This window comes from Mauremys reevesii, linkage group 15 (assembly GCF_016161935.1).
Source record: "Mauremys reevesii isolate NIE-2019 linkage group 15, ASM1616193v1, whole genome shotgun sequence".
Lineage (NCBI taxonomy): Eukaryota > Metazoa > Chordata > Testudines > Geoemydidae > Mauremys > Mauremys reevesii.
The window spans coordinates 28,058,044-28,083,459 of NC_052637.1; the positions used below are offsets into that span (position 1 = coordinate 28,058,044).

Here is a 25,416-nt window from a genome sequence, read left to right on the forward strand (position 1 = left end):
TGACATGACTTCAACATCACCTCTATTGATTTCATGGTAGACTCACTCAATTCCACTCTCTCCTCCTCTCTTGACTCCTTATGCCTTCTTCCACACGGCTCCATTCATACCACTAACCCCCCGTCCTGGCTCACACCACCCATATGTTTCTTCCAAACCTGCTTCTGGACCCTGGAGCATCTGGGAGATCACATGGAATTCCTCCCTTACGGATTCCTTCCTTTCTTTCAGTACTATCTTGCTCACAAAACAACAGTTCTTCACCTTTATTGAAGAATCCAGTGCCTAAAAGATTTGATGCCTATTTGCCACCTCCAACTCCTTCTGCAAACCACCTCCTTCTGCCCAGGCTGTCACCTACTACTTGGGGGTGAATATCAATGAGTTTCTACATCCTCATTCATGCTCTCTATCTTCTTGTCCCAGATGTCCCTAATGAGTTGGACAATTTTTGAAAAGTTTCTCTCTTTTTAGGCGGACCTATTCTGAGCTTTTGTCTGTTTGTACGTAGAGGATGATGTTGGTTGTTGGATTTTTTATGATATTTTATTCACTCACACGCACTTCATTCCTCCATCCATCCATGAAGCATCTGATTAAGTGTTTTGTGTATTTTTTATTTTGAAATCTCTCTCGAGCTCCTCAGGATAGTATCCTCAGGATAGTAATCACTGCTTCTTTAAATATATCACCTTGCAAGATTTGCACATAGCTATCTACTTGCCTTCTGATTTTTGCGTGATCTGCTTCTGAAGTGTAATTTCCCTCCAAACACTCCTACTTTTCAGCTTTATGTGTGTAATATTTTTACATCCTTTTGAAAGGATTGGGGGTTTTGTATTTATTTTTTAAAATTGTTTATCAGTATTTTGTCTTATTTTTTAAATTGGTATGTATGAAAAGCTTTGGCTTTCTGTGCAAATCCAGTACTGTTTAAAAGACCCTTTGGAATCAGGTAGTGGCAGTTTGGTGGCATGTGACCATTGAGGTGTAGGGAAGTCTCATGTGAAACTATCAGTATTTCGCATGGCTAAAAGGGATTTTGTACAAAGGGATTTCTGTTGTCTCTCATTTGGCATATGAGACTCAAGAAAGAATCCCAGGAGAGATTTTCAAAGAACTGGAAATAAGTAACTTTGCCTTACTGACCACCAGTGGCGTGCTCTGCACTATACAACCACAAGAGCATATGGTCCTATTCCTAGAAGTTTACAATCTTATCAACTCTGAGAAAATATTAAATTCCATATTGGCTTCATTGTTTTATGGGGAGTCAAATATAAGAAATTGTACTAATGGATAGGAGACGATGGTTGAAATTGGGAGGAGTGTACAAATACATTTTTAACAAGATTATTTGAGATGGACTGAGGGAAGGAAAGTTGGCTGTGACTGGATGATCCTGAAGTTTAGTAATGGGTTACAAATCTCTAGGTCATCAGTATAAGTCCAGCCTACCCTAAATTGGTAGTGACCAAAAGTCCTTAATGTTTATTGAATTAAGTGCCTTAAATGAAATGAGTTTATCTCAGTTCCATTTCTGGAGAATAAATATCCCACGTCACAAATGGCATACTTATTAGAAAATTTTGAAACCACAACCCAGGACCAAATTAACATGGACACTGAACTACACTTACCATTTGATTGTTCCGGTTCAGGGTTGAGGCACACTATTGAAGTTTGGGGAAGGTGGCATTGAGGTTATTCAAAACACATCCGTTGTGGAAATTGAAAATTTTGATTTCCATTGTAGTTAGTCTAGCACTTTCACCAGCACGGCAATCACTGTACATTTTTTTAAATGAGGGGGGAAAATGTGGCAGTACATATTTCTGCTTTTGGCAATATTTAGTGGTTACATCCATTACTCTCTCAGCCAACGCTGTTACATGTCCAGTAGCTATTATTTGCATAGAAAACAATGGCACTTGGAAGAAAGAACACACAAGTCACTGGGAATTATCTCTACTTTAAAGAGTCCAAAAAAAAAAGAAGAGATTGTTAACACATGTCCATGACCTAGGCATGAGAGATCTTTGAACCTGTTACTGTCATGCAAGCTGCAGTTGTTTGTGGAGTATGACCGATGTCCAGTAGAATGTAAAACATCTTGAGCTGAAAGACCTTGGGGATATCATTAGAAAATGTCAGCATCCCCTTCAGGATATTCAAACATCAAATCAAGTGTCACTTTGACTGATGATAAACAAACTTTTCCTTTGCACAAAGGACTGCTATTGAAAATTCATATTTACGGGGTGACTTAGAACATAAAGTTTCCTGAGAATTCCCACTGTTAGGTGCTTTATTTGTGTGTGTGCTGAGAGGATTGGTCCACTTTATGAATAAAGGATATTCCTTAATATCTAGCAGTCTTCTGAGTGATTGAGTAGAAAAATGTCAGTTGATGTTACCTAGCTTCTCACCTGTGGGAAAGCCTGGCTTTTAGCAAGTGAATGCATTGGCTGAAAAATATCCCACTCATTTAGCTATATTTATCTTTGCACACTGCAAATTTAAGATTTTTTTTTTTTGCAGAATTTGGGGGGTTTTATTTGGTACACAGAGTATTTAATTATACTTGCAGTAGAACACCAGATATCAAAGCCCCGTCTTACAACATCTAAGCCAGAATTTATGCTTCATTGATGTTCAGCACCCCACTGTAATGACCGTAGATATTTGGCCAGTCTCAGTGAATGTTATATGGCTAATACAGTACTTGCTATAGAGGATCTATTTTTCCTTTATCAGAATAACTGCTTATGTTGTCCATCAATTCTGTATTCTCCTTGCAGTTCCCCCTAGATATGCTCCTCTTTCAGCTATCTTTTGTGATGCTTGAGAGCAGCAAAAGACTTTTTACTGCTTAAAAACTTGTCTCCTGTTTCTTGGGACTCAGCACTTTAATCACTTACCAGAGAGAGTACATACTTAGGAGATAAGTAGTTTTTAAATGTCTTTTTTTGTATTGATATATATATGTGTGTGTGTCTAGAGAGAGATAGAGAGAGAGAGACACACACACACACACATACACACAGAATAGCAGAATTTAATTATGAATATTAGAAAGTCAGTGCTACACAAAAATTAAAACAAGGTTACAAGTCTTATCATCCAGTTGAAACTGGATTGGGGGAGAGGATTAATGCAAACATGCTTTCTGAACAGCTGAGTTGTGATTTGGAACTGAACCCAGACTAGTGATCACATGGCATTCTGCTAAAGAACCTGTAAAATGAGCTCATCTGGTCTTTCCTTGGTTCTAGCTTTCCAAAGTGCATGTCACAAGTGGGTTCTGTTTCTCTGACAGTGTAGCAAATAAACTGCAGGGAGAAAGATTTCTGAAATTTGCTGTCGCAGTACTCTTTCTGTTGTCTAATGTTCTGGTGCCAAGAGAGGAGAGAATAGAAAGAGTTGTGAAAGCAGTTATATGGCAGTGTTCTGATTCATGGGGTTGCAGATGCCTGCAAGACCATGGAATTTGTTTTACCATGTTCATACTAGATTTTAAACTTTAACATAAGCACCAATTCCTGATTACTCTGGATGGGAAATGAGAATGGTCATGCATCTGTACATTTGCAATGTGCAAAAAGTAAAGAAGAACAGTACCTTAATCCTGTTTCTCTTTTTCTTCTTTCTTCCACCCCATACTTTCCATTCCCTATTACTCATGCCTTTTTTTTTAATATTTTGATTTTTTTATTCATCCGTGCCCTTTTATATTCCCATGGGAAACTGTTTGGTGCTCTGTCTGCTTGTGGACACGGCACACAGCTCACCCTTTCTTTCTCCAATCAGGATGGCGGCCTAGTGGAAGAGCCCACTACTTCACCATTTTTGCCTTCACCAAGCCTGAAGCTCCCCCTTTCAAACAGTGCACTCCCTAATCAGACCCTGGGCGGGATTGCCTCAGGGCTGGGCATGCAAAACTTGAATTCTTCTAGACAGGTAAGGCTGTTTGGAGAGATCACAATTTGAATTTCAGCTCTCTTGAATTCACTACTAGAGGAATTTCTCATCCCTTTTTCAGTTTAAACCACCATTTCCAAATATGAATAAATTTTGTTCATATGAAATGTCATTGTAAACATTTCACTTTAAAAGCCACAGTTTAACTGTAGTTGCCGTAACCTGAAATTTGTATTCATCCACTGAGAGGAGAATGCAGCACTACAGATTTATAATACTGGACATTGTATTTTAAAATACAAGAAACTTTAAAATATATAAGGTATATTTGACTAAACCATACATGACTGATGTAATGTTTCTATATTTTAAGGCATTGCTGATTGCCAGAATATTTGTTTAAAAAAGAAACTTTCTTCTAATTAGTCTTCACTGGCTTGATTATTCATCGATGATACAGCCTTGTGATGGGAGTGGGGTTATATCAAGTTTTTCTACCATAATTGTTGAGCTCAGACTTAGCTTTTGCATGTGGGAGGAAAGATCTTGCATATCTCTTCAGGGAGCATGTCTAGCAGGCTAAATGGTGGGAATCATGTCTCATCTGCCTGGTTGGAAGAGGATTTGAGGGACTGAAAATAAGAAGGGAAAGGAAAGTAAGTGGAGTGAACATTTAGAACAATGAATGTTTGTGAGGTCATAAATTATGGCTGATCACGAAAAGAGAGAAGAATACAGAAAAATGCTGTAGCATTCTGTTGTGGTATTGACTATAAAAAGGTAGCTTGAGCATGGTGGAGTATGCTTAACAATTTTTCTTTTTTTCTGACAGCAGTAGCTCTCCAGCACATCTTTGGGAACAGTGACTGCACTAATAGCACATACGTTACCAGCAGCTTTGTAAAACAGAAGTGTATTGGGACTGTATGGAAACTACTTAGATAAATCAATCATGTGTGGTGATAGGATTTTAATGATTTCATTCTTTGCCCCGTCACATGGACACAGAAATGTGTTTGGCAGATGATTTTATTACTCGTTTCTTGGATGACATTCTAGAGTCATACAGACTTATTTTGGAAAATATTCAACCTTCTGGTGCCACTCAAACAACTGTACAAAACTTTAGCAGGCTTGGAATGTCAATCTTGGATATATAACTATTACTTATGTCCCAGATTCTAAACCAGATCTTCAGTAAAACTTTCCACAAAATAGATATAAGCCTGTATGTGATCATTTCATTGTCTATGCTTATCATGATCTTTGAGAGTAAAAGGCAGCACAAGCATGTCACTGTCATGGAGTCTGTAGAATGTTGCATCCAAATGAGATCATCTTTCTTGTCATATTGTAGATACCGAGTGGCAATCTGGGTATGTTTGGCAATAGCGGAGCAGCACAAGCCAGGACCATGCAACAGCCGCAGCAACCGCCAGTGCAACCTCTTAACTCATCCCAGCCTAGTCTTCGTGCTCAAGTGCCTCAGTTTCTATCCCCTCAGGTTAGACTGAATTGCACAGCACAGAAAACTGTCAAATCTTAGTTTCATAGCGACTGTATACTGAGTAAGAACATTTTTAATATGAAAAAACGCTAAATAATGAAGTAACCATGACAAGATGATTTGGACCAGCATTGATAACAGAAAAGCCATTAAAGCTCTTTTATTTTCTTTGTTTCTGCATCCATCAGAAAAACAGATTTGGTTGTGGTTATTGCTGTGTATATAGTTACCCTCTTCTAAAGGTTTATATGTGATATAGCGCTCCTAAAACTGGTGACAACTCATCTAATTGCAAATTTATTTTGTTGATGATGTGTGGCTCTTACTGGCTATTTACATAGCGGGCAGTTTTAACAGCAAACATACCATGCTTAAATCTGATATGCTGTATTCTCTGTTTCCCAGGTTCAAGCACAGCTTTTGCAGTTTGCAGCAAAAAACATTGGTCTCAACCCTGCACTATTAACCTCGCCAATTAATCCTCAGCATATGACGATGTTGAACCAGCTCTATCAGCTGCAGCTGGTGAGTTAAAAGGCACAGCAAACAAGGTGTAAATCAGACTTGAAAACATTTCTTCAGATTTGCACATCACATTTAAAATAAGAGAAGTGCCAGCTTAGTTTTAAAAATGAAAAGGACAATGCTACTGGGTTTTTTTAAAAATAGTTATTCCTTTGATAGTTACATATTCTTCAAGAAATAAAATCATGTTTTGTTTTTCCTAATGCTCCTTAATTGTTAGTGACTAATTTTCTGTATTGTCATTTAATACTGAGGACACTTGTCCTTTTCACGCTAGTAGCTGTAATTAGCAAGTCAATTGTTTCCATTTTTGATTTGTGTAGTGTATAGCATGCTCTCAAATAGCACTAGTAATATGTGGCTTAGTGATGTCTTATTTACAAATATTGTTTGGGGGCCATAGATTTTTCTGTAGCCATGGAGTTTTATTTGTTAGTTGTGAGGAGTAACACTGCTGATTTATTTTTTAAAATTACTTATTAACACTTTACTTTTACTCACTGACTGAAATCCTCCCTGGTTAGAGTCTTTGCTACTACTGTTAGTCTCTGATTGCCTTTCTCAATTTTAAGAAGGAAAATTAGATTCACTCTTTTTAATAACTGAGCATTATAGTGCTTGAAAAAACAGCTCTGAAAATCAAAACTTCATGACTAAATTCTTATACTGATTATTATTTTATTCCTCAACTAGTCCCACTGAAATCAATGAAACAACTTTTGGAGTAAAGTACTACTTGATGTAAGGATGTCAGAACCTGGCCTTGTATGCAGTTACCGCCCATGTCTTAAATACGACACTCCTGTTAATATACCCAAGAATGACATTAGACCTTTTTTTTGCAACTGCATCATGTTGGCTCATTTTGAAGTTGTGATCCACTGTAACCCCCCAGACACTTTTCTGCAGAATTACTGCCAGGCCAGTTATTCCCCGTTTTGTAGTTGTGCCTTAGGGCAGGTCCATACTCACCGCGCAGGTCGACGCGGTGAGTTCGACTTCTCGGAGTTCGAACTATCGCGTCTAATCAAGACGCGATAGTTCGAACTCCCCGCGCGCTCCGGTCGACTCCGGAACTCCACCACCGCGAACGGCGGTGGCGGAGTCGACCTTGGAGCCGCGGAGTTCAACCCCGCTGCGTCAGGACGGGTAAGTCAGTCGAACTAGGGTACTTCGAGTTCAGCTACGCTATTTGCATAGCTGAACTTGCGTATCCTAGTTTGACGACCCCCCCTCCCCGCCCGCTTAGTGTAGACCAGGCCTTAGGAAGGAAAAATCAAAGTGTAGTACTTTGTACTTGTCTTTATTGAATTCCACCTTGTTGATTTCATATTTAGTCTCTAATTTGTCACGGTCATTTTGAATTCTAATCCTGTTCTTCAAAATGCTTGCAATCCCTCCCATCTTGGTGACATCCTCAAATTTAATAAGCAGACTCTTCATTAATGAGAATATTGAATAGTACTAGACCAAGGACAGAGCCCTGCAGGATCCCACTAGATACATCTTCCGAATTTGACAACAAACCATTCAGAACTGCTCTTTGAGTATGATCTTTCAGCCAGTTTTGCACCCATCTTACAGTAATTTCATTTAGACCACATTTCTCTTATGAGACTGTCATGTGGGACTGTGTCAAAAGCCTTATTAAAATCAAAGTATCATGGTTACAGCTCCCACCCCCATCCACTAGGCTAGTAACCCTATCAAAGAAGGGAATTATGTCGATTTGGCATGATTTGTTCTTCACAAATCCGTGTTGGGTATTACTTATCTCCCTGTTATCTTCTAGCTGCTTACAAATTGATTATTTAATAATTTGTTCCAGTATCTTTCCAGGTATTGAAGTTAGGTCTATAGTTCCGCAGTAGTCTTTGTTCCCCTTTTTAAAGATAGGTCCTACTTTTGCCATTCTCCAGTCATAGAATCATAGAAGATTAGGGTTGGAGGAGACCTCAGGAGGTTATCTAGTCCAACCCCCTGCTCAAAGCAGCACCAACACCAACTAAATCATCCCAGCCAGGGCTTTGTCAAGCCGGACCTTAAAAACATATAAGGATGGAGATTCCACTACCTCTCTAGGTAACCCATTCTAGTGCTTCACCACCCTCCTAGTGAAATAGTGTTTCCTAATATCCAACCCTAGACCTCCCCCACTGTAACTTGAGACCATTGCTCCTTGTTCTGTCATCTGCCACGACTGAGAACCGAGCCAAGCTCCATCCTCTTTGGAACCCCCCTTCAGGTAGTTGAAGGCTGCTATCAAATCCCCCCTCATTTTTCTCTTCTCTTCTCACTCACTCTTCTGCAGACTAAATAAGCCCAGTTCCGTCAGCCTCTCCTCTGTGCCCCAGCCCCCTGATCATTTTCGTTGCCCTCCGCTGGACTCTCTCCAATTTATCTACATCCTTTCTGTAGTGGGAGGCCCAAAACTGGATGCAGTACTCCAGATGTGGCCTCACCAGTGCTGAATAGAGGGGAATAATCACTTCCCACGATCTGCTGGCAGTGCTCCTACTGATGCAGCACAATATGCTGTTAGCCTTCTTGGCAACAAGGGCACACTGCTGACTCAAAACCATCTTCTCATCCACTGTAATCCCCAGGTCCTTTTCTGCAGAACTGCTGCTTAGTCATGTGAGACCTCACCTGTCCTCCATGAGTTTTCATAGATGATCTACCATGTCTATCTTACAGTTCTGAGATTGTTTCGCTGGGTCCTTAAGTACTCTTAGATCAATTTCATCAGGCCCTGCCTACTTGAGTGCATCTAACTAATCTACATAGTTTTTATCCTATTCTTTCCATATTTTGGATTGTATTCCTTCCCCTTGCTAATATTAATTGTATTAAGTATCTTGTAGTAATTTATCTTTTTAATTAAGACTTTAATAAAATAGGCATTAAACACCTCACCCTTCTTGATGTCAGCCATTATTAGCTCTCCTTCCCTGCTAAGTACAGGACCAACACCTTATATTTTGTAACTTACAAACACACCTCAAACAAGTATGTTAGTTTTTTTAATGTATGATTTTTTACCATCCTTGTTTCCTACATGCAGGCGTACCAACGTTTACAAATCCAGCAGCAGATGTTACAGGCTCAGCGTAATGTTTCCGGACCTATGAGACAACAGGAGCAGCAAGTAAGTTTAACCTGCCAACTTGATTTCAACATTAGATTCTGGTTTCAGCTGCCTGTAAAGATTCTAATTAAAATACTCCAAATCAGTTAGAGTAGCATTAAGTAAACCAAACTATATTGCATGGATTAATATTGAAAGAAAAGAATACCAGTGGTACTGAATGCAATTCTACTTTCCTCACTATTGAAAGAATGCTGTTGAACTCTTAATTCAGTTAATTCTTTGTTTCAAAGGGCTGGATGTTGTGTTGATTCAGCTTAGGAAGTGGGGCAACATGGCTTGTGTACCTTTGTGCTGTCTAGCTTTTGTTGATTTTTTTTATGTCTTTTGTTGCCAGGTTGCACGTACAATCAATAACATGCAGCAGCAGATCCAGCAGCACCAGCGCCAGCTGGCCCAAGCCCTGCTTATGAAGCAGCAGCCTCCCCCTCCACATCTATCTTTGCACCCCTCTGCAGGCAAATCAGCCATGGATAGCTTTTCACCCCATCCCCAGGCTCCCGGCCTACCTGACCTGCAGACCAAAGAGCAACAGTCTTCACCGAACACCTTTGCTCCTTACCCTCTTGGTAAGTGTTCTTTCATTTAAGCTCCCACTTACATAAGATTGGGGATGGTGTTTATATGTTTAATTATTTCAACTTCTGAGCACCTATCCTTTGCTCTAGGTCAGTGGTTTTCAACTTTTTTGCATGTGTGGAAGCCTAAAAAATTTTGAATGGAGGTGTGGACCGCTTTGGAAATCTTAGACATTGGCTGCAGACACCACACCACACCCCCCCGGGATCCATGGACCACAGGTTGAAAACCACTGCTCTAGGTGCATTACAGTACTAAAAATATAAAATACAAGAGAAAATCTACAAAGAGCATGTTAATGAAATGCATGTTGAGTTGCTATACTAAATTACAATAATTTATCCCCATCACTATAGTAGCCCTACACCTAGTCATCATAATAGCCTACCTCAACTCACTCCACCAAAAGCCTGAGAGAAATTATGAACTTAACAGCGTACTTAGAAAGCTAATTCTTGATTCTGGTGCACTGAAGGGGGGGAAAAAGTTCCAGAGTCAAGGATCTCGTACAGAAAATGCCCTACCAGCACTGCTACCGCCCTCCTCTTTAAACTGGATTACAGTGCATTAGATGTCAATGTGTTTATTTTTGTCAACAGAATGTAGTCTGACTGTGAACTAGTTCCAGTCTAAATGGACTATGTTTTTTAATAAAACTTGCACCAAGAGGATATTAAGGATGGTTTTGTGTGCAAGGCAATTGACTGGGATTCAGGAGATCTGTATTGGATTTCTGTCTATGCCAGACTTCCTGTGTGACATAGGGCAAATAGGGAAATTTATCTGTACCTTTGTCTAATCTTTGTAAAGTGGGGTTGATAATACTTACTTATCTTACAGGTTAGCTGAAAGGGTATATTAATGTATGCTAGATACTAGAATGATGAGCACCACAAGGTCAAAAAGGTGCTTATAAATATATGAAGGGCCTAAACCTGAAAGGTGCTCAGCACCCTCTGATCTGTTAACTTGCAGAATCATTTCCTGAAAATCCAGAGATTCCCATCTTGGAAAGATAAAAAAGATCTTCCCTAGAATACTGTCTATGTATTGATTATAAAAATGTATCATTTAGTCTTTTAATGCATTTAAAAATTATAATAATGTGACTTTAAGTAGAAGAGCACCAACTTAACGAATAACACATAAGTATTATGCAATTGGTGGCTGAGGTGTTAATAATTTTAAAAAACATTGGTAGCCCAAAAAATGAATTTCCGACAAGGGTTTGTTGGAAAGTTGTCAGGAATGATCTGTCTCAGTGATGGGACATTGCAAATTCCGTGCTTGTGTTAATTTTGAATCTAATGCAAAATGCCTTTTCTGAGACAACTAGAAAGAATTAAAGTGGAAATGCCGATGGCATTAAAATACATCCCTACAGTGGGTTCTTTTTCTCATTGTCAAATGGTTTAATTTTATCTGAAGTTAGTGAGAGTTTTAGCAGAAACTATGTAGTGATATTTTTTTAGAAGAGTAGAATTTATTGAGCAGCAGGCTGAGACCAGCTTGTGGTAAATTGACATGCAGTATATACAGAACTATTTCTATCTGAAATCTAAAGTTCAGTAACTCGTTTGTGTGGATCATTAAGCACCAAGCATTAATGTTGGAGATTGGGGGAGTATAAATGTTAGAAATATGTAACAACCTATCTGCTTCCCCTTAGCTGGACTGAATCCGAACATGAATGTAAACAGCATGGACATTACTGGTGGTTTGTCAGTGAAGGATACTTCTCAGTCTCAGTCTCGCCTTCCTCAGTGGACACATCCCAACTCAATGGATAATCTATCTAGTGCTGCTTCTTCACTTGACCAGAATTCTAGCAAGCACGGTATGTCACATCTATGTTTGTCAATTAGTACTCTTAGGACATGATGGTCAGATTGGCAAAGCAACCTAATTTCCAGGCATTCTCTGTTATAAGAGCTGGTACAAAATACCCTTTAAGATTATAAACTATTAAGTTAATACTGTTAAAGAGCTTCTTACGGTATAGGCTGTGTCATTATGGTTGCAATATATGGAACCTTCCATTAAAGTTTTGTTTAAAAATGTTTTTGGTTTGGTGAATGTAGTTCAGAAAAATGAGTGAATAATAGCACCAACTAGAACCAGCCTTAATGTGGTCAGCATTATGCAAACATCCCTCACAGAAATGCCAATGTACCTCAGTACAGAGCTGCTTCACCTTTGTCCTAACTGTAATGCATTTTAACTTCCTGCCCCAACTCCACCTCCAAAATCTTGAGTCCTAAATTCCCAGCTCTGCTCAGAGTTGTGCTCTATTAAGATTACTGTGTTCTGCTTCTTTGTCATTAGCAGCACAAATCATTTCACTTCAATGATAGCTGTTAGCCTGCGAATATTTCTGCTTCCCACATTAACTTGTTGTTTTGTAATTCCTATTCAGAATCATCTTATCCATTTGTGCTTGTTTTTGACAGAGATCTTCTCTGAATTGCTGTTAGCTAACTTACAGTTTGATATGTTATTGATGTTTTCATCAGACTGAGTTCCTGGAAATGCCAAGAAAGACTATCTTGAGCTGTGTTAAATCTTGCGTGATTGTTTTCTTACTGTATGTATATTTTAATTATATTACTTAATTTTAAAATTCAGAAAGTTTTAAGGACAAGAAAAATTACCAAATATAATAGGGATGAAAGGAGCAGCCAAATAATGAGTCCTGCCCCCTAAACAAGTTATTTTTTTCCCTTCTATCATTTCAGGTGCTATTCCTGGAGGTCTAAGTATTGGTCCTCCAGGAAAGTCCTCCATTGATGACTCTTATGGACGGTACGATCTGATCCAAAACAGCGATTCACCAGCCAGTCCACCTGTAGCTGTTCCTCACAGCTGGTCACGTGCCAAAACTGATAGTGATAAAATCTCCAATGGTTCCAGTATTAACTGGCCGCCAGGTAACGAAACACAAAAACATTACCTTAAAAATATTGATGTCACTGAATCTTAGTGCAGTTTTATTTACTGAATCAGTGTCTTTCCTTGTGTGGGAGCTTAGAGCAAAAGATAATAATTTCATAGACTCTTGCTTCTGCTATTTTAAAATAGAATTTCATCCTGGAGTGCCGTGGAAAGGACTGCAGAATATTGACCCTGAGAATGACCCAGATGTCACTCCTGGAAGTGTTCCGACTGGGCCTACCATTAATACCACCATACAAGATGTTAATCGCTATCTTCTCAAGAGTGGAGGTAGAGCAAAAGTCACATAAACACTTTGCACCTCTGTATTCACTTCATTTCCCTTCCTTCCAAACATTTTAACTAACTGTCTTATTCCTAAAAAAACAGTGAGGAGTCCGGTGGCACCTTAAAGACTTACAGATTTATTTGGGCATAAGCTTTCATGGTAAAAAAAAAAAAACCCCACTTCTTCAGATGCATGGAGTGAAAATTACAGATACAAGCATAAATATACTGGCACGTGAAGGTACCTTTTGTAAGGTAACTCCCTTCTCTTCATGTGCCAGTATATTTATGCTTATATCTGTCATTTTAACTCCATGCACCTGAAGAAGTGGTTTTTTACCCACAAAAACTTATGCCCAAATAAATCTGTTAGTTTTTAAGGTGCCATCGGACTTCTAGTTGTTTTTGTGGATACAGACTAACACGGCTACCCCTCTGATACTTGTCTTACTCCTGTGTTGTGTATATAGTATATTTTTGTTCAGTAGAGAATTGTCTGTACTACCGATGTGCAGATGAAAGATGGATCTGATCGTGTTCATGCTTTGCTGCTGCTGCTACTGCTGAATTTCCACCATAAGTCTAGACATTTTTGGCCCACTAAGTCAGAATTTGGAAATTCCTGGTTTCTTACTGGAAATTTACCACTTTTCATACTGATGAAAACTCAGGCTTAAATATAAATCTGCATGTTTTCCAGGAGATTTCTTACTATATTTAAATACTAAAGCTATTTGGTTTTGCTCTCCACACAGTGCAGCCTTTTCTCCTACTTGATACAGCAGTGAAGTCATAATGCCAAAATCAGGACATCACAATTCTTTCCATGGCAATAAACTGACATCATGAAAACATGATTTGTGACTTCACTACAGGATCAAGCAGAAAGAGAAGATGTATCCCTAAAATCAGCCAAGAGAGCATTGGAAAAAACTTCTTGTATATAAATAGTCTCTTCACCTTCCTTCATCCCCCTCCCCATAAGTTTTACACCAGAATGAAGAGGGATCCTCCCTAAAATATTGAATCATTGGACTTTAGTACGTATCAACGGGTCCATAGCTTTGGAAAATGGACCAAACTAAAGGTAACTTAGTTGTTTTGTGGTCATGCTGTGACCTAATATGTAAATTGTCTGAAGAAAGCAGTCTAGTAGAACACTATAATGCGCAGAGCAGAATTATAACCAAGCTGTCAGTAGGACCTGTAAGGACTTTAAAATGTAGATTGAGCTATCATAGTCACCTGTGGGTGTTTGCCTAGATTGTGAATCATAATTATCATTGAAGCAAGTTTCCTATTCTGAGCAGTGGAACTTGAAGCTATGTCAGGTAAGAGGCTGTGGAACTTAAAGGGAGTGAGAGGTGACAGGAGGGTGGGGGTGGGTATTGCATTAAGTAATGTTGAATTATGTCATTATCAGCTGGAAAGCTGTCAGAAAGTAGTCTTTGTTCAAGCTAAAACTTCAGTATTTGTGTGCATGAATAATACTGAATTAACTCTTTAATGACTTCAGGTGTTTTTAAGGGAGGGGCTCCAGTTGTCGAGCCTTCCCTCGCAGCTGCGGCACACTATACAGGTCTTGCCCTTCAATGGCACAGGCCTGTTCTCTGAAAACACTGGCCCTAGGCTGCAGAACCTAAAGGGCAACAGGGTCACTTTGCTCTCTCTCTCTCGGCATGCACACACCGGTGATTCAGCGCCGACGTTTCCGTCCCCAACCTCCGCTCTTTCCCTGCGCCTTGACAAAGTCAGGACTTGGCCAGCGGGCGTGGCTTACACGGTCGTGGCCATCAATCCGCACCCCAAAGGAGCCGGAATTAGGGTCCTTCTAACCACCAATGGGGCAAAAGCCTACCCATCCTCGCCCCTCCTGGGGACCCCTCTCACGAGCGATTCCTCTGCCAAGAGGTGCGGACGCTCCTCTTCATCGGAGCTATACAGGAGGTACCTAAGGGCGAAACCTAATCCCCTAGGCGAAGGGAGGTCTCAGACCTATCCTAGACCTGCGGGAACTCAACAAGTCACGATGCAGAGTTCCGCATGGTACCCAGGGCGACCATCATCCCATCCTGGGATCCCGGAGACTGGTACGCCGCCCTCGATATGAAGGGCGCGTGTTTTCACGTCGCCATTTCTCTTCCACACAGAAGGTACCCTCGGTTTGGGGCCTACCATCGTTATTCCCAGTATACGGCCCTCCCGGTTGTCCTCTATACAGCCCAGGGGTGTTCAAAGTGCATGGCTGTAGTCACCGCCTTTCTTCGCCACCGTCGCATACACGTTCTCTGTATCTAGACGAGTGGCTCATTCGAAGAACCACCGGGCCCAAAGTACCAGTCATGTGGGCATCGACACGAACCTATTCCTGTGTCTAGGCCTGATGATCAATAGTAAAATCCACTCTGATTCCCATTCAGGGAAGGGAATTCATTGGGGCCGTCCTGGACTCCAGACTCGCCAGAGCCTGCTTACCTCAGCCTTGGTTTCAGGCGAGGGTAACAGTTGTATAAGGTCTATGGACCTTCCCGCCAACTTGGACTCGCACTTGCCTACGTTTCCTGAGTCACGTGGCTGTCTACACGTTTGCAACCAAACATGCCAGGCTTCGCCTCTGTTCACTTCAATCGTGGCTCACCTGGGTGTGCCACCCGGGCAGAGATGCCATACTCGTGGTCGGCTCGTTCCCCCCGAGCAGCCTAGGCTCCCTCCACCGGGAGTCGGCGTCCTCCCCGGTGTATCCGGGGATGCTGTTTCATTCACCCCTCGGGGTCCCTCATGACAGACAGCCCATCTCTCGGCTGGGTGCGCACCTGGCGTAGTTTCGCACTCACGGCCTTCGGTCAGCGCAAGAGCTGGCCTTACACATTAATGTCCGAGAGCTGAGAGCAGTCTGCCTTGTGTACCAGGCGATTCAGCGGGCGGATCGCTTCAGCAGATCCTTCCTGTCTTACAAGTGGTGGTTTCCTCCCGTCTTTATCTATTCCGTTTTCCAGAAGTGGGTCTTTCCCCGCATAGCCCTCCTCGCTCTCGCGAGAATGGAAAGAGAGAGAGAAATTCTCCTCGTTCCAAGGCCTCTCCCCAGGCTCGGTCTTGGAGGATTTTCCTGAGGCCGTGGATCAGCCATCTACCGTACGCTTTCCACTGTCCCCGCTGGTTCACAAGGTCCTGCTCAAACTCCGCAGGGACAGAGCGCCCCTGATCGGGATCGCTCCAGTGTAACCTGGGCAGCACTGGCACACCATGTTGCTACACCTGTCGGTAGCAACCCTCTTGGCACAGACCCCATGACATGGAATCACGGCACCCTTCACCACCCGCTCTTGTAATCCCTGCACCTCACAGCAGGACTCCTGCGTGGCTAAACCGATCCGAGCTACGTTGTTTGACCTCGGTTCTACGGGATTCTCCGGGGTGGTATAAAATCATCCATTCGGTTGAAGTATCTGGCCGAGTGGAAGCGTTTCTCATGCTGCTCCGAAACGCGCAAGGTTTCTCCCGCCGAGATCCCGCTCCATTCCATCTGGTTCCTCAGGGCTTGGAGCGTTTATGCACCACCACCACCACCTCCCCCCCCCAGTGGGGCCCTGCCGTAAACCTGGCTCTTCAATCTGGTTCTAACCAGTTTTATGACTGCCCTATTCGAGCCAATGTCTACATGCTCGTTGACATAACTGTCCTGCAAGACAGTTTCCTGTAGCCTTTCCTGCGGCCACACGAGTCTCCGAGCTTCAGACTCTCACAATAGGCCCAAGGTATACTGTGTTCCTCAAGGACAAGGGCAGTTATTACCACGTCCGACCTGCCTCCCTAAGGAGGTGTCGGCCTTTTATATCTACCAGGATATCTTCCTTCCGATCTTCTTTCCGAAGCCACTCTCTTTGCAAGGAGAGCAATGGTTGCCCTCCTTCGACATCTGTAGGGCGTCCGCAATCTATATCTAGCGGACAGAACCCTCTCGTAACGCCCCCAAAACCTTCATCGTACCGGCATACCGGACGAAGGGCATATCTGTCTCCTCCTAGAGGATTTCATCTTCAATGACGTTGTGCATCTGCACCTCTTCTGTTTTGGCCCATGTTCCATAGAGCCACATTGCTGCACATTCCGCCAGGGCTCACGCTTCTCAGCTGCCTTCCTGGCTCGCATTCCCTTTCGGGGGATGTGTTGTACACCTGTCTGGTCCTCGGTCCACACCTTTGCCTCATTGGTCCCGGAGTCCAGAGCTGATGCAGCCTTTGGCTTAGCGGTTGCGTTCTGCAACATCTAACTCCGACCCCACCGCCTATGTAAGGCTTGGGAATCACCTAACAGGAATGCATAGGAGCAATCACTCAAAGAAGAAAAGACGGTTACTCACCATAGTAACTGTTGTTCTTCGAGATGTGTTGCTCCTATCCATTCCAGACCCGCCCTCCTTCCCCACTGTCGGAGTAGCCGGCAAGAAGGAACTGAGGAGCGGACGGGCCGGCTGGGGTATATATCCTGCGCTATAGCGGCGCCACTCCAGGGGGCGCCCAGCCGGCCCGCCGGAGTTGCTAGGGTAAAAATCTTCCGAAGAGCCGTGCACGCGCGGCGCGCACACCTAACTGGAATGGATAGGAGCAACACATCTCGAAGAACAACAGTTACTACGGTGAGTAACCGTCTTTTCCCCACCATCCCAGCCCCCATTCGGGGGACAGTCCTTCCCGGTCCTGGGACTATGGCCAGAGTCCCGAGATTCAAGAGATGCGTCTCCTGCCCTTGTTCCTTCTCCATTAGTGACAAGCATCAGTGGTGCCGGTACCACCTGGGTGAAGCACATATATCAGCAAAGTGCAATATCTGCTCATCTTTTCCATCCAGAACTAGAGGCATGAAAGTTCTGTCTTAGGAAGTTTCTGATGGAAGAGGATGAGGCCCCACTTTCTCTCTCTCTCTCCACCCCCCCCCCCCCCCCGGTACATTGGCCTCAACTGACTAGCAGAACCCCTCCAAGCACGAAGTTTGGAGCAGAGCCTTTACCACCGAAGCCCAAAGACTACTCCTACAGGGCTCCCCATGAGAGTAAGGGACAGATCCCCTCAGAGGACTGTTCATGAGAAACCCATTTCCTCCCTGAGCTGATCTAGGTCGGGCAAGACATCACAAATGGAACCCACGGAACTGGCTCTGACAAAGACTCCCAGGTTGGAGGGAAAAGCACAAAAGAGGGTCCCAGCAATGACAGTAGGACCAAAGCAGAAAGACAGATACACACCAGTCCCTTCTACGAGTGGGGTCTAGGCCCCTCATTGGTACCACCTCGTTTATCCAAAGACTGACCAGTGGCAACAGATGAGCCACATCCTTCAGGTGTCCTAGCTGAAACTCCCCGAACTCCGGGCCATACGGAGACCTTCATAATCCCAGAGGATATATTACTCCCTTACCTGCAGTTCCCACTCCTCTTGGACCCTGCACCCCTGAGGAATGTCCTTACCCTGGAGGAGGAATCGTTCTCGATGTCTCAGGCATAGTTACATCCCCCGGGCAAGAGTGCCTGCTACCAATGGTCCCACCAGCGCTGATGGGATCGTCATCGGAATCAGAAGATCAGAGCCGGCTTTAGGAAGTGCGGGGCCCAATTCGAACAGTTTCGACGGGCCCCGGCAGGGATGACAAAAAAAAAACATTCAAAAACATGTGGGGCTTGTACTACCAGCCGGTGCTCCGAGTCTTCAGCGGCACTTTGGTGCCGGGTCCTTCACTCGCTCCAGGTCTTCGGCGGCACTGAAGGACCCGCCACCGAAGTGCCGCCGAAGACCCGGAGCAAGTGAAGGACCTGCCATCGAAGTGCCTCTGAAGACCCGGAGTGCCGCCAGATGAGTAAAAATTAAAAAGGCGCCTCTAGCCAGGGAAGGGATTCTCACTGGGCGTGGGGCCCGATTCGGGGGAATTGGTGGAATAGGCCTAAAGCCGGCCCTGCAGAAGAGTCAGAGGAGATGGAGGCATCAGTATCTCCAAAAAGGCACAGGAGTCCCGACAGGCACTCAATATGTTATACCTACCACCCAGACGATAACGTCACTCTTTTCTTGTCTTCTCCACCAGATGACCACCAGCAATACCAGGAGCTATTGCAAAGGGTCGCTAAAAATCCACATATCCCTTTGGAAGAGGTCCAGGACCCTCAATGCTGACTCTTGGACATTTTACAACTATAAGGACTGGCCAGAGTAGCCCTTCCGATCAACGAAGCCCTATGAGGGATGGTGTCCCTAACCTCTGTTTGCTAGAAGCTGGGAATGGGCAACAGGATGGATCACTTAATGATTACCTGTTCTGTTCATTCCCTCTGAAGCACCTGGCATTGGCCACTGTCGGAAGACAGGATACTAGACTAGATGGACCTTTGGTCTGACCCAGTATGGCCGTTCTTATGTTCTTATATTAGATCCAGCCAAAGCAGTTTGGTACACACGTGCATCTTGTGCCTCTATGCCAAAAACAGCCAAAAGATGCTACTTTGTTCCTGCCAAGAGAGCCTACTTTCTATTTTTCCATCCTGCCCCTAATTTGCTGGTGGTATGGGCGGCCACAGAAAGACTTAGGTCACATTACCAGACAGCCACATTGGTAGAGAAGGGCCCAAAAAGACTGGACCTCCTAGGTAGAAAGATCTTCTCTGAAGGTCTGCAATTTCATTTAGCTAATTACGAAGCTTTATTAACAAAACACAATTTCAACACCTACGTCAGACTTATGGACTCCCAGTGGAAGACCAGGCCCAATTCCAAGCTTTTCTGTTCGAAGGAAAACTAGTGACAAAGTTGACTCTCAAGCTGCAGTACATGCCGGAGATACTGCATCCAGAAGTTTGGCCATGCAAAGGGACTCCAATTGTCGGGCTTTCCTAGAGAGGTCAAAATCACTATCCTTAGACTTCCCTTTCGACAGGTCCCACCTGTTTAACTAGAAGTCCATTCTGCGATCTCTGGGGATTTACACTTCAGCCCCCAGGAGAAGAAACTAGAGACAGCCCTTCAGGCCACAACCACCCCCTGCAGATGCTCCATATTATCAGTGTCCACCTAAGCCTCTGGCAGCTCCTACTTCCACAGCCTCTGCTTATTCCCAACCTCAGACCAAAGGCCATTTTTTTACATCCAGGTTGAGACTTGCTCACCACTGTTCATGCCACTTACGCCTTCCCCTGTCAAGTTTGGAGGTCATCTTATCCTCTTCACCCACACCTGGAACAAGATCACCATGGACGTTTGGGTCCTGGAGATTATATATCAGGGATACTCTGTAGAGTTTCTTTCTTTCTCCCCTCACAATCCACCTCCCCAGTTCCCCTGCAGGGACCACTCTCATCAGAATCCCTTTTAAACCAGGGAGCAGTAGAATGTGTCCCACCTCAGTACCATGGAAGAGGGTTCTTACTCCCCATATTTCCTAATCCCCAAAAAAGACAGAGGATGGAGACCCATCATGGACCTTTGATGACTCAATGTCTTTATTCTGAAACTGAAATTCAAGATGATTACGCTGGCATTGATAATCCGCTCCCTTCAGGGGGGGACATGGTTCACGGCTCTCCACATGAAGGATATATTTTTCCACGTTGATATTCACGCATCTCACAGGAAATTCCTATGCTTCATAATCACCCAAGATCACTACCAGTTTCGTGTCCTCCCTTTGGGGCTTGCTGCAGCACCCAGGATATTCACAAAAGCGTTTGCTATAGTAGCAGCCCAGATGCGACACTAGGGCTCTACACGGTGTTTCCATACCTAGACGACTGACTCCTGGTGGGCCAATTTCATCAGGAAATCATGTCAGCCATGGAATTTATTCAACATGCTACCTTAGAGGTTCTTACTACCTTAGAGGTTTAGAGGTTTGTATAAACAAAGAAATGTCCATTTTATGACCTGCAAGGACAATAAACTTTATAGGATCCCAGCTGGACTGAGTTTCTGCAAAAGCATTTCTCCCGCAGACAGATTCCACACAATGAGCAACTTGATCTCTGACATTACATGCAGACCATGAACTACTATGCAACACTGCCTTTCTCTGTTAGGCCACATGGTCACATACACCTACGTGACACCATTCACTAGACTCCGCTTGTTGGGGACTACAAGCATGGTTTCATTCAACCTACTGACCAAGCAGAGATCACATCGACTCCATATGCCAGTGCTTTTACTGACATGATGTAGCATTATTTCTGAAATGCCTAGAACAGTGCCCTAAAGAAATTAAAGGAGAAAGATGAGAGAGGGTAAGTGATGCCCAGCAGCAACACAGTGGTGTAGTTCTGAATTATCCAGAGGGGTTTCTTCTTGGATCTCCTCAGCTTCTAGTTTCATCACCAGTGTTTCAACAAAAAGAGCAAGAGCTACTTCCAGAATGCCCCTTCATTTACCTATGCACAAGTATTGGATGGTGATAACTTGTGGTGTATGTGTTCAACTTTATATCTAAACGGCTTTCCAAACACCCCCTCCCCAAGTCCCTGCCGGCCATAGTTTGACCTCCTTCATATAAACCTGAAGTTCATTGAAATTCTACTAAATTTAGAATGTCAATCATTTATGCATTGGAAAAGTAAGAATACAAAAAATGATGCTATGAAAAGTGCTTCAGTTGTGGGTTACTATGAAACAATCTTTGAATTAGGGTGTAATAAAATATTGTTTGTGTGCATCATCAAAATTGTTGCAGTATCACAAGGTTTAAAGTAGTTAGCCTGCAAGGTAGTAGTGATGGTTGGTTATTTTTGAAATCTACGTGTATCTGCAGTGTAGCCCCTGGAATCACCATTAAAGTTGCCCTCCCCAATCTGAAATGGCACCCCTCTCTGGGCTACCAGCTTCCTTGCACCCTCCTTCACTCTAAGCACTGCCTGCTAGTCACCCATGTGTGGAATACACATAGGGACCAGTACTTGAAGAAGTAGTGGAGATTACTTACTGTAACTGGAGGTTCTTAGAGATGGGTGGTCTCTATCTGTATTCCACCACCTGCCCTCCTTCACTTATGCTTTGGATCCTGTTGAATTGCGGTAAGAGGGAACTGGAGAGTCATCGACCCATACTGCCCATTATACCCTTGGTCAGGAGCACAAGGGAAACTATTGTGCATGTTCAGGTCGATGGATGCTGCTTTGAAGAATTTCTGGACTGGGGCACATGGCGCACATGCATACTTACATGTGGAATTACAGATAGGGCCACACATCTCAAAGAATCTCCAGTTACAGTAAGTAATCGCCTCTTTTTTAAATGGATTGTCAATATGCATTATTGTTCTAGGGGCATACATGCTCCTTTGAGACAAAACCCTATGGAAAGCAGTGATTCTGGGGCTCACTAACATGCTATCTTCCTTCATCAGCTTTTTCCTTTAATTTGTGTAAAGAATTAGCATTGTAATGTTAGCTTAGCAGTTTAGATAGCTTTTGTCATTGCATAGTACTGAGGTGTCTGGTCTCATGCCCAGTTCTGAGCATGTTTGTCGGCACCTGTTCGTTCAACCTTGGTCAGATCCCTTGGAGTTTGAGATTATATTATGCATGCCCTAGTGTAAGAGATGGACTTAAAAGCTGTGTATCTTGTGGTACAAAGAAGACACTGACAGACAGGCATTTCTGATGCCTAAAGTACCTCAGTGAAGGTCACTCACAGGGTCAGAGCATGGCTTGTAGTCCTTTTATCCTTCATGCCCATAGGCAGACAGATTCCAAGCTTTATTCCCTGTTCTTGGAAAAGCATTGCTGGATGATCTGCTCTGAGTTAAAAAGCCTAGCCCTTTGGAATCATTTGGATATTTTTGGCACCAAATAGATTTCTGAATCATGGCTTCTAGAAATCCTCAGGTTCAAATAAACTCGAAGAAGGGCAATGTGTTGTCTTGGCCTTAACTTCTTACTCCTTGATATAAGAAGGAAGATAAAAATGAAAAGTCATGACTTAAATATAAGAATTTGTCACGGAAGTCACGGATTCCATAATTTTTCAGAAACCTCGGTGACATTTTCCATTCAGCTTCAGCCCTGTTTGTGGGGCGGCAGAGGCAGCGCGATCCTTAGCCACTGCTGGCAGTGGGTACTGGAACACGCCCCCCACACCCAGCAGTGGGGTTTAGTCTTTCATCCCCGCCATGGGTCTTGGGCTTCAGTCATTCCCACATCACACCCCTCCCCCACCATTATTTTTAGTAAAAGTCTCAGGTCATGGCCTTCCATGCATTTTTGTTTATTGTCTGCAACCTAAAAATACTAAAAATAACCGTGACAAAATCTTGACCTTGGTCATGACTATTCCTCTGGGTATTTTGGAATCCCCAAGGAAGGGTCTGTTTTGAAAGTAGGTTAGCACCAGCAGAGGCCTTTGCAGTGAGGCTTCTTGGCACTGACAGATTCCTCTGTGTTGGTGTGTCTGGTGCCCAGCAAGGTTGGACGAGTGAAGTATAAGCAATTTTTTCAACTTTTGTTGTCTTCTTGTCAACCTTCTCAATACCAGTTTAACACTCAATCCCTGTTGCTGTAGTGGAGGTGAGGAATTAGATGTCACTCACAATTGTCCTGTCCATTTTTTCCCCACCTTCTTTGAAATGTCAGTCTCCCGTTACCATTAGGCAGTTTGAGGTATCCTAGAAATTGAGGCCTCTGGCCCAGGGATTTTTGGTGTCCATTCTGCTACCATCAGGAAGGGAGTTTGAGACCCAACCAACTGTTGCAAGGTCAAAGGTCAAGGTCCAATCTTTATTTGAAAATTACCAGTGATGGAGAATCCAGCACAACCCTTGGTAAGTTGTTACAGTGTTGAATTAGCATACATAGCATTCTGTAAAGATAAGGTGGTTCCACAACCTATCCTAAGTTTCACCCAGGTGTTAAGTTGCAATTTGGACGGCACTAAGCATATCAGTGAGTCAGTCCCCTAGACTGTTTGTATCATCTAGAAAAACAAGCTGAAATTCCCTTTAATCTCCCCCTTTTCCTGTTCCTAATGGCACCTGTGGTAGTTTGGGGGAGTGTGGCTGTTTATTCCCCCCACGCCCTTTTGTCGGCTCCCTATCTTGGGAGGGTAAGCTGACATGGCTGTCTGAACCCTTCTTCTATCTCGATGTTTAATCTTCCCTCTGTCCATCCCACCATCCCAACTCCCCTTACTGGTTCTGCTACCCCTGCTTTCCAGGAAGCTACTTCACCCATAATATATGGGCTGCCTCCCTTGCAAACCTTGCCTCCCTACAATGATGTCTGAGAGGGAGCTTCCTAAGGCTCACTAAGAATAGCAGCAGGGCTCCCAGGTGTTCTGGAAAACTTCCCCAGTTAGTTTATTAGCTCTTTTGAGCTACAACTGATCCTAACACTCACTTTCTTATTTTTTTTTAAAGGTGGGGGTATTATGTTTATACCAGTACTTCAGTCATCTGAAATTGGGGAACTGTACTGACAAACAGAAAGAAGAAAGATAATTGACCAGTAACTGTAGCGTAACCATAGATCCTCACTTCCCACCACCATTCTTCTTCTATGTCTTCATTTTAGATTCTGAATACATAGAAGGAACTGAGGGACAATTATGGCTGAGGATCCCTTCCATGCCTTCAGGTCTTGAAGGTTCAGTTCTGCATGGAAGCATTGTGCAACCCCAGCTGCTTTCAAGAGGGTTCCGACTCAATGGCAAGAGAGCATGTGCGTCCCGCTAGTGTTAATATGTACTGACAATATACTGTGAGAGCCTCAGTTACTGATTAGCAATCTATCATTAGGCTGTATTTTTAGTTTCCATTCTACTTTGTATAAGGAACTGTTTGATGGCGGGAGTTTAGATGTGCAGCAGCCACTGGTGGTACGTATGTTTTCAGTTTCAGTCAAACTGACGTTAAAGTCAGGTTGCAGTGTGTCTGTCTTCTGGGTGCTGTATAAATCATTAGTCTCTCATATCATCAATAAAGATACAAAACAAGATGTTTCCTAATTGTGCATCAGAATGAGACTTTTGTATAGCATATCACCTTGTAAAGAGAAACAATTTTGTGTTTCTGAATTAATATATTATGTATACCCAGTATGTGTATGTATGTTTTGAATAATGAAAGTAACTCTGAATATGCTGCTAATTGTGGTTGATTGCTAGAGTGGATACTTTCAGTTCATAGCCTCCCATTCTTTGTTCTGACTATTCCAAAGGTATTTTATTCCATGTTCCAGTCCCTACTTTTGGTACATGGTGTATTTGTTAGCGAGTAGGAAGGTTTTGGATGTATGTTTAACATTCCTATAAGGCAACCTGATGACAAGATAGCTCCTAATTTAAGTTGTGTGAGTTTGTTGAACACACGTTGTAGAATGATTTGCCAACTCAGGATGGTTTCAGGTTGTTTCTTACGATTGCTCCTTTGATATATAGCTAGTTTTAGAACATTGTTATGATATATTTATTTTACCTGCTGCAAAACCTAAATTTGCAAAATACCTGAGGGTATTTGTGAGCATTAGGGCATGGGGAGAAGTGCTTACTTCAGC

At 43.1% G+C, this 25,416-nt stretch overlaps 1 protein-coding gene across 16 annotated transcripts in view; it reads left to right on the forward strand.

Annotated features, from left to right (window-relative positions):
- The window catches only part of TNRC6C (trinucleotide repeat containing adaptor 6C), a 610,512-nt gene that overhangs the window by 574,039 nt on the left and 11,057 nt on the right, over positions 1-25,416 (forward strand). For 13 of the 16 annotated variants that reach the window (XM_039501295.1, XM_039501293.1, XM_039501297.1 and 10 more), the window contains 9 exons: positions 3,811-3,960; positions 5,279-5,425; positions 5,834-5,953; positions 9,018-9,101; positions 9,439-9,670; positions 11,350-11,517; positions 12,416-12,607; positions 12,759-12,902; positions 24,436-24,582. In XM_039501295.1, the coding sequence (XP_039357229.1) occupies positions 3,811-3,960; positions 5,279-5,425; positions 5,834-5,953; positions 9,018-9,101; positions 9,439-9,670; positions 11,350-11,517; positions 12,416-12,607; positions 12,759-12,902; positions 24,436-24,582 (1,384 nt within the window). The remainder of the gene's footprint in view (positions 1-3,810; positions 3,961-5,278; positions 5,426-5,833; positions 5,954-9,017; positions 9,102-9,438; positions 9,671-11,349; positions 11,518-12,415; positions 12,608-12,758; positions 12,903-24,435; positions 24,583-25,416) is intronic. The other 3 variants (XM_039501291.1, XM_039501298.1, XM_039501292.1) reach the window with 2 other exon arrangements.